General features: G+C 45.1%; 1 protein-coding gene across 2 annotated transcripts in view; it reads left to right on the forward strand.

Annotated features, from left to right (window-relative positions):
* The window catches only part of ANKRD45 (ankyrin repeat domain 45), a 360,539-nt gene extending 357,068 nt beyond the window's left edge, over window positions 1-3,471 (forward strand). The window contains exons 8-9 of one of the 2 annotated variants that reach the window (XR_015299695.1): window positions 3,144-3,232; window positions 3,281-3,471. Coding sequence is in view for 1 of the 2 variants with exons in the window: in XM_086936369.1 (XP_086792495.1) it covers window positions 3,144-3,175 (32 nt within the window). In the remaining variant the exon portion in view is untranslated. Of the gene's footprint in view, window positions 1-3,143 lie in introns of both variants that reach the window. The other variant, XM_086936369.1, reaches the window with a different exon arrangement.
* Window positions 3,472-15,896: the final 12,425 nt, after the last annotated feature.

Genomic DNA, 15,896 nt, shown 5'->3' on the forward strand with positions numbered 1-15,896 from the left:
GGGAATGGGAGGTGAGCCAAGGGAGGGGGGCCAGAAAGAAGGGGACCAGGGGTTGCCACTGCCTCCAGTCAAAATCAGTTCCGTCTTATCCGGGTTGAGTTTGAGGTGGTTTACGTTCATCCAATCCGGATAAACAGCATGAAGGACTGGAGGCTAGTGGCGCCGGATAGGGGGGAGGAAAAATTAAAGATAAGTTGGAGGTCATCAGCATAGTTGTAGACTGTGACCTCCAGTTGCATTCATCCCCACCTGTGGGCACTAATTGTGGTGGGTGAAAAGAGGAGAGAGAGAGCCCTGTCCAAGCCATGGTTGATACCTACCAAGTGCTCCAACTCTTTCACTCTTCTAGGGGCCTTATTGTAGAAAGTCTCCAAGGGACGCAACAGGCATGTGTGCCCCCGGGGAACTTTGGTATTGCAGAAGGGGTCGCAGATGCTTGTGCGGCCCCTTCTGTAATACAGATAGCGCTGACGCACATGTAGTAACAGCACTAGAGAGGGTGTTCCCTCATTTGCATGGAGACGTAGCCTTATGAAAATGAGGGAACCTCTTTACCTCTGTGCTGCCGCCGTATTATGGACGAAGGTGCGAAGGCAAAGAAGCTTTCACGAGGTGCACTGAAAGTGCGCCGCAAAAGGGTACACATTACCAGTGCACCCCCTGATGGCAGCCCTTTGGAGGTGGGGGAAAGGGATCCCATGGACTTCCCAGATATCCCCTTGAATGGGGTTCGGTTCCTCACTCTCTCCTTCTATTGAAAGTGCAGGTGGGTTGCATAGCATAGTTGAAGCAGCCGTTCCGTACTTCACTTGAGTGCTCTGCCCCAGGGCAGCACCTGTTTGCGGCTGCCCTGAGGGCAGGGCGTTCAACATAATAGGGCACACTTTCCCTGTTTGCAAACGTCACACCTGTTTGAAGGTGCACCGTGGTGCAAAAAAGAAAAGTGTGCTCTGTATGTAATAGGGCCCCAGGTCTGCTTCAGTCATGCAGCAGCCAACACAATAGAATTTCAATTATCTCCTCGAGTTAAGTATAGTACCCAATTTTGAATATACAGATCTACCCACTTAAAATATCTTTTCTCCATATAGTTAAGGTAAGTAGTTATGGCATTAGAATAGTACAACCTGTACTTTAATATGCATGTTTACCTTAACGATTGAATGGTAGTTGATATTGTGGAGTCAATATATGTGCGGGTCGTTATTTTTGTAGTTGACATTTGACTTGCAACAATTTGATGGTCCCTCAAGCAACACCAGACGGACATAAAAAAAACTACATGGAGTTGTGTGGTAGCGTCACATAGCCAAAGGCATGTGCTGCTGCTAATATACCATTTTGGAACATTCCCTTGTTTCCCTGCATTTCGTATTGATTGTTTGCAAGCCGAGGCTTTTATCACCATTTGCGTTATTTAGTCGTGCTATTGTTTAGTTGAATTTCATAATGTTGTGTTAATGTTTAGTTATGTTTTTATGATTAGTTGTGCAGGTTTAGTTTTGATTAGTTTTGCTTTCGTGTAGTTGAGTTTCATAGTATGTGTTATGTTTATAATGAGCATATTTCCTAACTTGGGGACAGATTTATCTAAATTTGATGCAATGCAGCAAGACAACATTCATCCCTGCGTCAAATGGAGATGCCAGGAATGTGCCATATTTACTAACATATGGTACATTCTTGCTCTCTCTGTGTGCTAGTGCACTTGTTACTGCCAACGCAGGCACCCTTAATTACACCATGGTGCAAGGGTGTCTGCATTACACCCAGGAATATTTTTGCGCAGAAAGGGACACCTTCCTGCACAAAAACAATTATTTGCGGCGTTGCACAGGTAAATCTGGGAATGCCCCAAAATACATGAGTGGATACGTGGGAACACCCACTCTCCACCCACGTAACCCTTCCCGGTGCAGAGTAATTTAAGGCAGTGAATTGCTCTACCTAGCGTCACTCCAAATTTACCAAGCTTCGCTTAACTTGACTTAAGTATGCCCTTGTGTCACCCTGTGTGACGTACAGGCAATGCAATCCTTGGATACATCTGGGCCTTGGTCTGCAGAACTTTCAAGGGTAATAGGAGTAACTTGAGCTTACCACCAAGGATCATTAGTAATCACTGCAGGGGCATAAAGTAGGCCCTTGCATCTCCTGCATAGCAGGCAAGCGTCAACCCTCATGGGACCCTTTACTCACACCAAGGCCTTTGCATAGCTCAGCCAACCAAAGTGATATATACTGGAAGGCACCCACAACATTTTGCAAGGTTATCCCATATAAAAAAAAAAATTTAAAACGATTAATATGCTTCTGATCAATGCTGATTGTACAGAATTATTTGGATTTGTGTGCTGAAATTAATAGTCACATTTCAGCATCAGAACTGCGGTAGTTGAGCTTGCTCGTTAAGTACAAGGGGCCTCATTTATGAGGCTGTGCGTCACTTTTACGCTGCCGGTGCGTCACTTTTTGTGACGCACGAGTGGCGTAAAAAATGCACCTTGTTGCACCATATTTACAAAGTGACACATCTAGGTAGATGCGTCACTTTGTAAACCCCTGCGCCACATTATACCTGCGCCAGGTATAATGTATGCAAGGGGGGCGTTTTGATGCAAGAAAGGGTCATGGAAGTGACGCAGTGAAATCTATAAGATTTCACTGCGCCATTTCTTGGCCGCTAATGCGTCAAAATCTTCCGCCTGCTTCATGGCAGGCGTAAGACTGACGCAGGCACTAACAACATGGGACTTGCCCTTGTGAAAGTACACATTGCTGGAGTTGCGTCACTTTTGTGACACACTCCAGCAATGCGTCACTTTTGCGCCTACAGATACGTCAGAAATACTGATGTATCTGTAACTCCTTGCGACATGATGCGTCATATTATAAATATGACGCATCAATCATATCGCAAGGAGTGCGCACTGAAAAGTGACGCATCGCTGCTTTCACGCAGCGATGCGTCATTTCTCATAAATGAGGCCCAAGGAGGCTTTTTCAAATAAGCCAACCTCCTATACCAGGTACTTTCAAGCATAGGCCAGGGATAGTGAGTCAATTTCTAACCTGAAAAGATGTCCTCAGTTCTTTCCATGTCTTTCCATATTGGATTCTTACACTTTGATTTCCTCTTTCAGGTCCACAAACAGGGAAAAAGAGTAAACACTGAAACCCGAGGTATCCAGGTCAATCTCCAACCGCATTTTTTCTTTTGTTTTTCCCCATGTTCCTTTTTATTGTGTTGAACAAATGTTGTTCAGGCTAATGCTGGAAAGTCCAAACAACGATCTGAAATGGAAAACAACAACAATATCTATAACTGGAAATGTAAACATATAGATGGTCCTAGAGACTGGTACCTGTTGATCTACAACACAAGCCAGAATTGTTTTGCCTGGATGAGGATTGCAGTGAATAATGTAGAATGTAATTAACACTCAATAAACAATATATTATTTGTGTTTATTTGCTGTGAACTTACTTCTATATTGAGAAAGAGACAAATGTGTTCATCTTTGCCAAAGGTGCTAATGCTGTCGGCAGAAGCACTCATCAAATCGCCTGCTAAAGTGTAGGGAAGTCAAATTGGGAGGTTTCTGGCATGTCTGCCGAGGCTGCGCTTGGAGGCTTTTCTGCCCACCCTTCTCAAAACGACCCTCTAAGGCCCTAATTACGAGTGCAGGGTTAGATTCCGATCATTCAGGAAACCCTGTTTGCACAGGGATCGGAATTAAGGGGTCTATCACGATGGCAGGTGGACCGTACAGCAAAAGGGACCGCCCCCCATATGTGCGGCGGTCCCGTGATTCAGGCTAGGATGTGCCCTCCACACTGGCAGGCGCATCCCACATTTTTTACATTGCGGCGGGCGGTGCTTTCAGCAACACCCGAAACAATGTAAAAACGGCATGTTGTGCATTTGCATGCACAACGTGGCATCCACCGCGCGGTGGCTGCCACGTTGTGCATGCAAATGCAGGGGGGTACCATAGGTACCCCCAGGTGCACCCCCCCGACATCCTGGGGGCCTGCAAGGAGCCCCCAGAAGTGTTCTCCGCCTGGCTTTCCAGGGCGGTGTCTCCGCCATGGAAAGCCCTGCCCCAAGGCTCATCATGATATGGATGGCGGTGTCTTGCAGACACCGCCACCATATCTGAGCCCTTTTCTGCCCGGTCGCCTGTCCGACCGGCGGAAAACCGGTGGACAGTCTTTCCGTCTGCCGGGGTGCCCCCCGCCATTGTAATATGGCGGTGGGAATTGGCGGGTGGATCACCACCACCATACGGGCGGTGGCGATCCACCCGCTATGATAATGACCCCCTCAGAGTTGTGTGATGATTATCAAACCCTCGTAGTTTTGCCCTGATAAATTTGAGCAAGTCAAGCCTGCCGAAATTTAATCGGTGGTGTCCCGGGAGCTATTCACAAAGGAAACTTACACTTTTGAATAGTTTACCCATGTAATTTACTCTTACTCAAAAGAATAAGTGTAAAGTTACTCAAAAGAGTAAATTCATGGGTGTACTTTATCACTATTCCAATGTCCTTAAATTTGGTAGAGTTACACTTTTGAAGTAAGTTTACACTTTATTTTATGAATCGTCAAAAAGTAGTAACCTTACGCAAAAGTGTAAATTACTCAAAAGTCTAAGTTACCTTTGTGAATCAGGCCGTCTGTGTTTTTTTTTTTTTGTAAGACCTTTATTGCACATTATACATATACACAGCGGTGTGCCTACAACCCACTGGTGGGGCCGGCCGCAATCAGTGTACTAGCCGAGGTAGACGAGCCCAGGAACATATATCACTGGTAGAAGTTTACAGCTTAGTAAGGCACAGCTCGTGAAGGCACAACAGTTGTTCAGAATAAAATGTTCAAAGTACACCATAAGACCGTGGCCGTAGCGCCCCGATGGAATCTCGGTCTCATTTTATAGTTTTGAAGAACCAAACTCAGGCAATAACAGAACCCAACTTCCCCCCAACCCCCCCGATCCTGGTCCTTGTGAGTATTCCGAGCCTGTTAGGTACAGTGTCCAAAAGGTAATCAACCCCAGAGGCGGCAGACGGGCAGTAACCAGGATAAGCAGTCGTTGACAGGGCAATTCACCATGGTTCAAACAACATCATGTACAACTATGACCGGTAGGTCTCGCTGTCCAGTTATGGTGCATGCGGAACCTCCAAGAATATCCACAGCTCAGACATACTGTTCAGGACAGACGGCACACGCTCACTCAGTCGATACTCATTCGGGTGCACCACCTCCGTCCGATAAGTCGGCAACCACACTCCTCTCGCTATCAGTGTCTTCTAGGGAAAGCATATAGAGCGTAAATGGAGCCCATATATCCCGTGGCCGCGCCTTCTCCGGTAGTCCCTCATAGTAACAATTCAGTTGATCCCTACAATAAGCCATGTCATTCAGCCACAGCTGCACATCAGGCGCTCTCCTCCCTCCCCAACCCATAGCAACTCTCCGCTTGGCCAATTGGAGCGCAACACAACAAGCCGTCTAGACTTTGCTGGTATACCAGAAGCAATTCCCAGGAGGCAAAGGCGCACATCCAACGCAACTTCAGTCGAGGTCATGGCAGTAAGCGTCTCAGACACCGCCTTCCAGAAGTCATACACACGGGAACATCCCCAGGCCAGGTGTACAAGGTCAGCGTCGTCCTCTCCACATCGAACACACTGGGCAGACTCTCGAAGACCAAACCTAACCAGCTGAACTGGCGTGTAGTACCACTGATGTATGTACTTATAATGCAGAAGACGAAAATTACCATTAATCACATACCCCCCAGTCATAGCACAACATTCGGTCCACTCGTCATCATTCAAAGGTTCTGGGAGACTCCTATCCCATCTGGCCCTAGCCAAGACTGCACCCCCTCCCTCATCTTCCTGTGCAGCTCGATATAGTTTGGATAGCAGTTTAGTCCTGTCCGTGGTAGTGTAAAGCAACTGTAAAGCCCCGAGCGCCAACGGCTCCTCCGGGTATGTTGGATACAGAGCATGTACCGCAGCCCGAAGCCTAACGTATACAAAGGTAGACATAGCAGCGTTAGTGGAGCGGGCCGTCATGGCCTGCAAGGGAAGAAACGAGGCCCCAGGGAAAAGATCCCTCATAGTTTGAAGTCCAGCTTCCCTCAGAACATGTAACCCTCCAATCTCTCCTGACACCGAAATACCTGAGTGATAAAGCAGCGGCATAGCCGGCGCATATAACGGCAACCTGGCTGCCCGTCTACCCAACTCTTCCCAGGCAGTCGCCGTGATCCGCACAGTGTCAATCTCCCCCTTCTCAAACACCGAATGGTCATTAACAATCATGGCCCTTAGGGGATGTGGCAGGACTGCACTAGCTTCAAGCGCCACGTGCGGAGTGTACGGTGGAGCACACATCCAGTAAGTCGCAAAATGCGCTTGCGCACAAAGATAATAAAGCTTCATGTCCGGCACAGCAAACCCCCCCAGCTCGTACGGCTTGGTCAGTACCTCCCACGTAACACGTGGCTTCTTACCGGCCCAGGTGAGGGATATTAGTAGGGACCGCAGTCTGGCAAAGAAGTGCGACTTCAGCGGGACAGGTATATTGACAAAGAGATAAAGAAATTTCGGCAGAACCACCATTTTAATTAAGGACACTCGATCTGCCAGAGTCAGAGGGAGACGGGTCCAACGCGCTACCTGATCCTCCAACTTAGAGATGGCAACTCCATAATTAGCCCTTATAATTTCTTGGGAGTCCCTGTGCACCCATACTCCTAGATATCGAACCGACTCCGTTGCCCATTCCAGGGGAAATTCCAAGGGGATCTGGTGTGTAATGTCCGTGAGAGGCAGCACGACAGATTTGTCCCAGTTAATGGTCAGTCCAGAGTGGCGACCAAACTTAATGAATTCCCTAAGTATGTTTTCCAGGTGGAGCGCCGGTTCACGAACATAGAGGACCATGCCGTCAGCATACATTGACACAGCCAATGATCTAAGAGGGAACTTCAATGCCGCTTCCGCATACCTCTGCCGCAAGATACAGGCCAGTGGTTCCATTATGATAGCAAAAAGTAAAGGGGAGAGCGGGCAACCCTGCCTTGTTCCCCTCTGCATCGGGAATGGGGAAGAGACATGACCATTGACCCTCACTCTCGCTGTGGGCTCAGTATACAAGAGAGCAATCAGTGAAGTAAAAAAAAAAGGTACCCCCATCCGGTGCAGAACAGCCAACATATATTTCCACGCCACCGAATCAAAGGCCATGGCAGAGGCCGTCTGTGTTTAATGTTCTTTACGGATCTGTGAAATTGTACTACTCTTGAGGAAGCTCTGCAGAGCGTAGTTTAGGCAACAAGCTTCCAGTCTGGGTTTAAAAATTCTGAAGGCAGAATTACCTCTGTCATACTGATCCCCTGACGGAAACATTTTAACCAGGAATTCTCCATCAAAAGAAAATTCTCTCCTTCCTGCAGTGTTGACCAAAGTCGAGCAATTAGCCATCAGAAATTTACGGCTATGGGGGTGGGGAAGGATCGGGCTGTATGGTTTGAATGCACCTAGGTTCAAGTATATTGGAGTCGTTATTCCCCCTTTCTGACTGACGTTCGTTTGAGCAATGTGTGTCTTCTCCTGGGTACCTTAAAGACCTGTATAGGGAAGTTTGCAATTTTTTGTGTGTGGTTAGGATAAACTGTGTACTTTATGCCTAGACTGCTTTACCTTTTCCATTCCCTCTGTGAATCCCCTCAGAGGTCCTTAACCCCCTAACTCAGAAGATGTGGGCCTTTATAGGGGATAACAAGCCACCATGGTTAGCCAGGTCTCTTTTGATGAGGAGACCCGAGGAAGGGGCATGGAAGTCCCAGATATCGAATGTTATATCTTGGCTGCACAGATATCACCAGCACTGGTATGGTGCTTCCTGGATGCAGATAAACCCTGGTGCTTCATAGAACAGGAACATGGTATGCTTCTTCTCCACCAACTGCTGTGTTTTCCCGTGCAAGCCTGTCGTCATCCAAACGCCCTAAAATGAACCACGACAAATGTAGTCCAGATGAAGGGGATTATGACTTACCACTTTCCCCCTGAACCCAGCATTAGGAAACCCAGACTTCCCACTTGACTGACTGCCAAGAGATACCTATTTTGGGAGGGGGTGAAATGCCATGCTTGGGTCAACTATACATAGGGGGCGTCCTCAAGACCAATGTAATAACGTCATTTTAGTGAGTCCCAAGAATTTATATTGCGTGACAGAACTCCTGCTTTTGGGCAGGCAGCCCAAAGTGTGTGCACAAACGGTGAGGGACACCACCATAGCTGAGGATATGCTTTCAGAAGGGGGGCACCAGTAGAATGATGTCCCGGCCAGGCGTGCAACGCCCATAGTGCTAAAAGGGTTCTAGTCTCCACACATCCCGGTCGTGTCTCTCAGCCCGGGCTGCTGCAGCTTGAGCTGCTGTCACATCAGCTGGACAGAAACTGGAGTCTTATCACAGCCACACCAGAGTTTTTCACAGGTCTTTGAAAGACCATTTTCAGACCTTTTGTGAATTTGTTAACAAGGCTTTTTTGTTTTTTTCACTGGTTACAGTACCCCCTGAGTCCCCACTCTGCATATTCCTTACATTTTTTATTATAGATTTAGTGCCACGGTGGGAGACTGCATTTGGTGAAAAGGCCTCTCAGGAGTAGAGATGCCACCTTTCCAAAAGAAAAATACCATCCATTTGTTGTTTAAACAGTCTGTAAAGGCCTGCCCAAGACACTAAGGGGCCCATTAGGATCGCGGACGGACTTGCGTCAGTCCGCGACCCCTGAGGAGGAGGCAACGTCCGCATGGGCTGCGGAGTTCCTTCCTGTGCAATTAGGATTGACCGCCACCCTGGCGGTCACATCCTCTATTTGTAACATTGCGGAGGGTGCGGCTTCAAGCTGCACCCGCCGCAATGTTACAAATGCATACATTGCATTTGTATGCAGAAAGCGGCAGGCACTGCGCGATGCCTGCCGATTTCTGCATACAAATGCAGGGGGGTTACCATGGGTACCCCCATGTGCACCCCCCACCCCCCCTTCACCCAGGGGGCCCGCTATGGGCCCCCGAGGTGAAGATGCACATGCTTTTCCTCGGCAGAGAAGCCGCCGCGGAAAAGCATCTTTTCACAGCCATCCTAATATGTCTGGCAGTGTCTGAGAGACACCGCCACCATATTAGGCCTTTTCCGCCGCGGTTGTAAGCCATCCGCGGCGGAAAAGCAGCGGACTGAAACCAGGACCCACCAGCCATCCTAATGTGGCGGTGGGTCTTTGGTGGGTCCGCAGAGGATGCGGAAAATCCTCCATAATAATCAGCCTCTAAATACGATTGTAAATAAAATGGTCTGCATTCATTTGTAACATGATATTTTCTTTCTTTCTTTCCTTTAATTATTATTAGTCATGGATCATTAATGCAGCCCTTTAACACATTTAAAAGTGTTTTCGATTTATATTTGCTGTTTGAAGTATGCACAGATAAGTGCAAAAAATACCGGGTTTAGGTGATTTTGCTTATTTTTGACTAGTTGCGACATCAAAATACTGGTGGTGCTAGTAGAAATCCAATCAACTGGCAACCCTAATCAGGAGACTGAAATTTTGTTGCAGAATCAGCACATTTTTTATATCCTCCATCCCTGATTGATGCCATAATGGCAATAGTTAAGCTTATATCTAAAACGATACTTCAGCCGTTTATGATTATGGGATTTGTAACGCACACAGCTACTCAGTGTCCCGGCGCGAACCTGGTAGAAGAGAAGGCAGAAGAGACTGCTAGATAAAAAGAAAAGCCTTGATTCTTTTCCTGAAGAGCTTGGGGTCCTGAACGCTGTGGAGGTCCAATGGGAAGAAGGTTCCAGGCCGAAGCTGCCTTGAAGGCAAGAGAGCTCCCTCCAACTCTCTTAAGGTGAAATCTCGGAACTTGGGCAGGAAGCTGCGTGGCTGAATGCAGCGGCCTGGTGGGAACATAAAACCTCAAGCACTTACTCAGGTACGCAGGACCGAGTCCATATAGAGCTGAATGTGCCAAGACAAGAGATTTAAACTTAACACTCTCTGTCAAAGGCAGCCAGTGTAGATCGGGCAAGTGTTGTCTTATGCTGGTCTTTATAGGCATATTGAGAAGAGTTGTGTCAACGGCATTCTGTACCACCTGCAGTTTGTTCACAAGATAGCTGGGCAGGCATACATACAAGGCATCGGCGTAATCGAGGCGTGAGGATATCAGTGCATGGGTGACAGTTTCCCTTGCTGGCCTACGAACTTTCTTAGGGATTTCAGTGTGCCAAAACACTGACCTGTAAGCTTCTTGATCTAAGGAGAGAAGTTCAACTTCTCGTCAAACCAAATTCCTAAATTTGTCGTGGGTTGACCCTTGGAGGTTGGCATGGGATATTCGCCTGGCCAAAGCAATTACCGGGACAGAGGGGGGAAGTACCCAAAAAGAAGGATCTCAGTTTTTTCCTCATTGCATTTTAATTGGGCAGTGGAAATCCATTGAAAGACATCTGACAGTATTTAGCTAAGGAGGTGGAGGAATAACTTTTCTTCCAAGTGAAGAGGAGCTTGGTGCCATGCTCCTCAGCCATCTGTATCAGGTTAGTGACATATATTTTAAAGAGAAAAGGGCTCAAAGTAGACCGGTGTGTGTGTGTGCGTGTGCGTGTGCGTGTGCGTGTGTGTGTGTGTGCGTGTGTGTGTGTGTGTGATTGTCTTACTATCCTTGTAGGGACTTGAGTATGATAACACACTCAGGCTGTGGGGACTTGATTGCACTGTGCAGACCTGAACCCAAGTCCCCACAAGGTAAAGTCTTCTAAATGGATAGAAATTACTTCAGAAACATATGTGCCAATTTTTACAACTTTTAAAAAAATTGCCTTGTGCGGACCTGTGTTTTACCATGTGTGTTTATTTTTTTGCTCGCTCTGCCCCTGAAGACAGGCGGTGGTACTGCAGCCTTAAACACAACATATTAAACACACTTGAATCCCATCTAGCAACAGAGGATAGAGATTTTGAAGGAGCAAACCCATCAGAAAACATTATACCTGAATGCAATGTACTTTTTAATTTTATGTTACCTTTTTTTTTTTAAGAAGAAAAACATTAATAAAATGAGGTACTGACTTTACACTTTTATTTTTTGTAGCAATTTTCTGTGAAAAGCTAAGAAATGCACATTTAATTGAATGCAGTTGTTTTACATTTCAATGTTTACAACAGTGTATTTTAAACAGCCCCTGCTTTGCAGGTAGTGCATGTGACAAACAAAAATGAAAGCGCAGAAAGATAAAACAATTTTGCACCAAAATATGAAGTCACGTAGCCCCCTGTTTGAATCAACTTTGAATTTGCTGTGATATATTTTGCTGCAAGGAAAGAAAATCCCTTGTCGCAGTGCATCAGTTGGAGATGTCGAAATTTGCCTTGAGAGAAAACTCCAGACAAAACTTTAGAATGGGCAGCTGCAGACAAGTAAATGCACACCTGTGCATGCCAAAAAACACAGTACTGCAGATCAGGGTGCTGAAAGGCCTTGGAGTTAATTAGTCTGATCGAGTGGGGGTGGATGCTGCTGTTCAGCATGGGAGTGGCAGCAGCCAAGAAGGGAGTCAGGTGGACAAACAACATATGCAGCTGATTTCACCCATGCTATTATAAATGCAAAATGCATAATTTTCGAGTTCAAGATGATATAGCACCATCCTTGAAAAGTCACTTTATAATTATGTAGTGTACTTTTTCGATGCAGTCTGAAGATTATTGGAGTTAGAGCTCAGTGATAGAAATCGAGGCCTTCCCAACTGAAACTCTTGGGGTTATTTTCTTGCTTTCCTTAACATGTTAGGAGGCGGTTTACTTCACATTATAGATGCCTATAGTGTTTCTTACAGCTCCTTCGTACAAAAGGCCTTCATCAAGAAATACCATCAGGAAACACTGTAGCTGGTAGGTGAATTATGTGGACTATTTCTTCCCAAAAGCAAATTGTATATGGCTTCATTCTGCAAACTTTCGGGGAGGTCTGGGTTAAATTTAAATTACACTTACGAATTCGCACAGTTCTGGAAATTTTGCATTATACAAAAATTCATGATTCCTTCCTATCGTATTGAAATAAAAAGTAAATCTCTGAAACATGTACCACCATAATTACTTCAACTGCAAAGCATAGAAATAGCAAATATTAGACATATATATTGTGAATAGATCCTTTTTTTTCAATTCGAAAAAATATTTACTGAGCCCAGTCTAGTTTGCACCTCACTCAGAACAACTAAGGGGCATATTACCAAGCAATAGCGATAATTATCGCTATTGCTTGGTTAGAGACAAAAAAGTATCGCTGACCTGCGGCGATTTTTATCTCAGATAAATCTTGGTATTACCAATGTTTATCGCAAATGCTATAAAAATCGGCCGCAATGCATGAATATCGCATAAAAGTCAGAGATATTCAGGCATTACCGAGCTAATGCTCTTAGCCATGTTATCCACCTCCCATTGGATAACATGGCTCAGAACTGCTCAGGGCCGGTGTTAGCTTTTGGAGATATTCGCGCTTAGCGGGAATATCTCCAAAAGTTGGTAATAGGAGATAGCGATGTTAGCAACTGTTTCCAGTCGCTAACATCTTGGCACGCCCACTTTGCATGTCATTAGTGATAAATTTCTCTGACATACAAAGTGGGGCCCAAGATGGTCAGTATCTCCTACTAGCTGTCGCTAACTGGTGTTAGCGACAGCTAGGTAATAGGGAGATAATTTTATCTCCGCTTTCTTGGCTTTTAAAGCCAAAAAAGCGGAGATAAACCCCCTTGATAATATGCCCCTAAATCTTAAACAGAAAATTCTACCTTATATTTAAAAAAGAAATGTTACAAATATCTAACGCCAGACCTTCGAATTCAAAACAATCTAATTGCATCTGTGCTAGCTTTATTTTATCTTTCAGCATCAAATGCCAGCGGCATTTGACTATAATGTGAACTTTGCAGTCTGCTTATTGCTTAGTGCATATCGACTTTTTCTAAAACCTTTATTATTTCATTTCTTAGATGTGCACACGGTTTGATTTAAAATGAACTGTTTCTTTAGCTTCTTCTTAAAAGAACACCCGTGTTTTCCGCAATGTTTTCATGCAGAGAAGTAAAGGTAGCCAGGGCGTTGTCAAGGTCAGCCAAAGATGTGCAAATGCACTTTCATGCATAACAAAGGGCCAGTTAACTAGGGGGCTGAGAACACTGTCAGTGACTGTTGCAGACTGGGGGATGGGCGCAGCTGCAATGGATTACAAACACCTTGTTAAACGAGCAGAAAAACATCAGCAAACAGCACTAGGTTTGGTTGGCCTGAAACTTCAGCAGTACACAGAATGAAAATGTACTTCTGAGACTGTTAACCTTCAGCAAACAGCACTAGGTTTGCTTGGCCTGAAACTTCAGCAGTACTCAGAATGAGATTGAATTTCTGAGACTGTTAACCTTCAGCAAACAGCACTAGGTTTGCTTGGCCTGAAACTTCAGCAGTACTCAGAATGCGATTGAACTTCTGAGACTGTTAACCTTCAGCAAACAGCACTAGGGTTGGTTGGCCTGAAACTTCAGCTGTACTCAGAATGAGATTGAACTTCTGAGAACTGTTAAGCAAACAGCACTAGGTTTGGTTGGCCTGAAACTTCAGAGGTACTCAGAATGAGATTGAACTTCTGAGACTGTTAACCTTCAGCAAACAGCACTAGGTTTGGTTGGGTTGAAACTTCAGCGGTACTCAGAATGAGATTGAACTTCTGAGACTGTTAACCTTCAGCAAACAGCACTAGGTTTGGTTGGCCTGAAACTTCAGCCGTACTCAGAATGAGATTGAACTTCTGAGACTGTTAACCTTCAGCAAACAGCACTAGGTTTGGTTGGCCTGAAACTTCAGCAGTACTCAGAATGAGATTGAACTTCTGAGACTGTTAACCTTCAGCAAACAGCACTAGGTTTGCTTGGCCTGAAACTTCAGCAGTACTCAGAATGAGATTGAACTTCTGAGACTGTTAACCTTCTTTTGTGCTTCCGATAATGAAAGAAAACGTCATGAAGTGCAATTTTTTAAGAGAAGCCCATGCAGTGGGACATTTATTCCTATCTATTACTGAGAAATATTGTAAAGAAAAAAAGAGAAAAGCCAGGGCATCCACATAGTTTTATGGGTGCGCCGCACGCTAAGCATAGTTATCTTTTCTAACAGAACGCCAGGTTAACCTTCACAAATGTAGAAAGTTTAGTAGCAACATTTCCTATGTTTAATAAATAAAACAAAAACTTTTACATTTACATTTTGGGAATCTCCATTTTATTTTTATTTGAACATTTCAAAATCATTCATATCCTATTGTATCATATAATGGGGAGGGTTGGCGAGAAAAGGCAAATTAAGCGGCATAATGCAGCACATTTGGGATCGTATACTTCCCTATTTTGTCATGCTTTTCAAACAGGTTAACACTGTTTGGCAAATGTTTCATATCATTAGTACCAGTTTAAACCCCAAATGCAGCATATGCAACAGAAAGGAGACTAGAGAACATTTGCAAAGTGCATTCCACTGCTGGGGAAAGTGTGTCACTTCGGATTTCGTCGTTTTTGTCCATTTGTGGTAGAAACATATTTTCTTGTTAAAATCTGCAGGTTATGCAGAACATGATGGATTGTGTGGCAAATGCATAACTATACTGAAAATGCCATGGCTGCAACATTAAATAATTCAAGTGACCCCACGTATAGAGAGGGCAAATAATGTTTCTGACTTGCTTAAGATGTTCTCAGCAGCCATAGTGAAGTTAGGGCACCGAGGCTGACTATTGTGTGATCACAGCCACCAACTCAGCGTGATCTTATGCTAAAATCAACATTTCTTTTATCTACAACTAAAACAGCAGAATATGCTATTTTAAAATGTATTGCACAATGTTGTAAATGGTACCAAACATATAAAAAGTGCTTCAGAATTCACCTGGAACCCTCATACTTGTCCTCATAAGGGAAACAACATGATGAGCACAGCCTCTTTGTGATATATGAAGAGCAGCCCTTCTAATGAAAATGTAAGGCGTGGGCTGAATTACTAGTTTGAAGGTACAGTTTTTACATTTTCAGTTTAGGTCGAAGCATGGGCGAATTTTGCGAATTCGCGATTCGCGAATTTGCGTATTCACAAATTTGCAATCCGCAAAATCCGCGGACTTCCACAAATTTGCGGATTTTTTCTTTTTTTGTGTTCGCAAGGGTTTCTGCCAGTTCGCGAGCGTTTTTTACCAGTTCGCAAACGCGAACTTACTTGTCGGGTCGCAACGGTCGCGACCATGTTGTTTCTACGTCTGGTTCATCACAGCACCCTCTGTTTCACCACTGCCACCCTCTGGTTCACCCATGCCACCCTCTGGTACATCACTGCCACCCTCTGGTTCATCACTGTAGATTATGGGGGGAAAAGTACACCTGCCCTGCCTCAACTGACATGAATTAATTTGGGGCTGATTAATGTGTCACTGAATTTGAACTGGCACCTGCTTCCTTAGCTGTAAGTGCTTCCTGATTAATGATGAGCTTGAACTTTTGCACCTGCTAAGTGCTTTCAGTTTTGCTAAATTCGTTAGCACACCTGCCCTGCCTCAACTGACATGAATGAATTAGGGGTTGATTAATGTGTCACTGAATTTGAACTTCCAGTCTGGCACCTGCTTCCTTATCTGTAATTGCTTTCTGTTGCAGTGTAATTTTTTTTAACAGGACCTTTGTGGCATACTTGTAGCTAATTTCTGAGCCTGCTGTGAGGGTCAGAGCAGGGTCATAGAA

Source organism: Lissotriton vulgaris, chromosome 1_1, assembly GCF_964263255.1.
Source record: "Lissotriton vulgaris chromosome 1_1, aLisVul1.2, whole genome shotgun sequence".
Lineage (NCBI taxonomy): Eukaryota > Metazoa > Chordata > Amphibia > Caudata > Salamandridae > Lissotriton > Lissotriton vulgaris.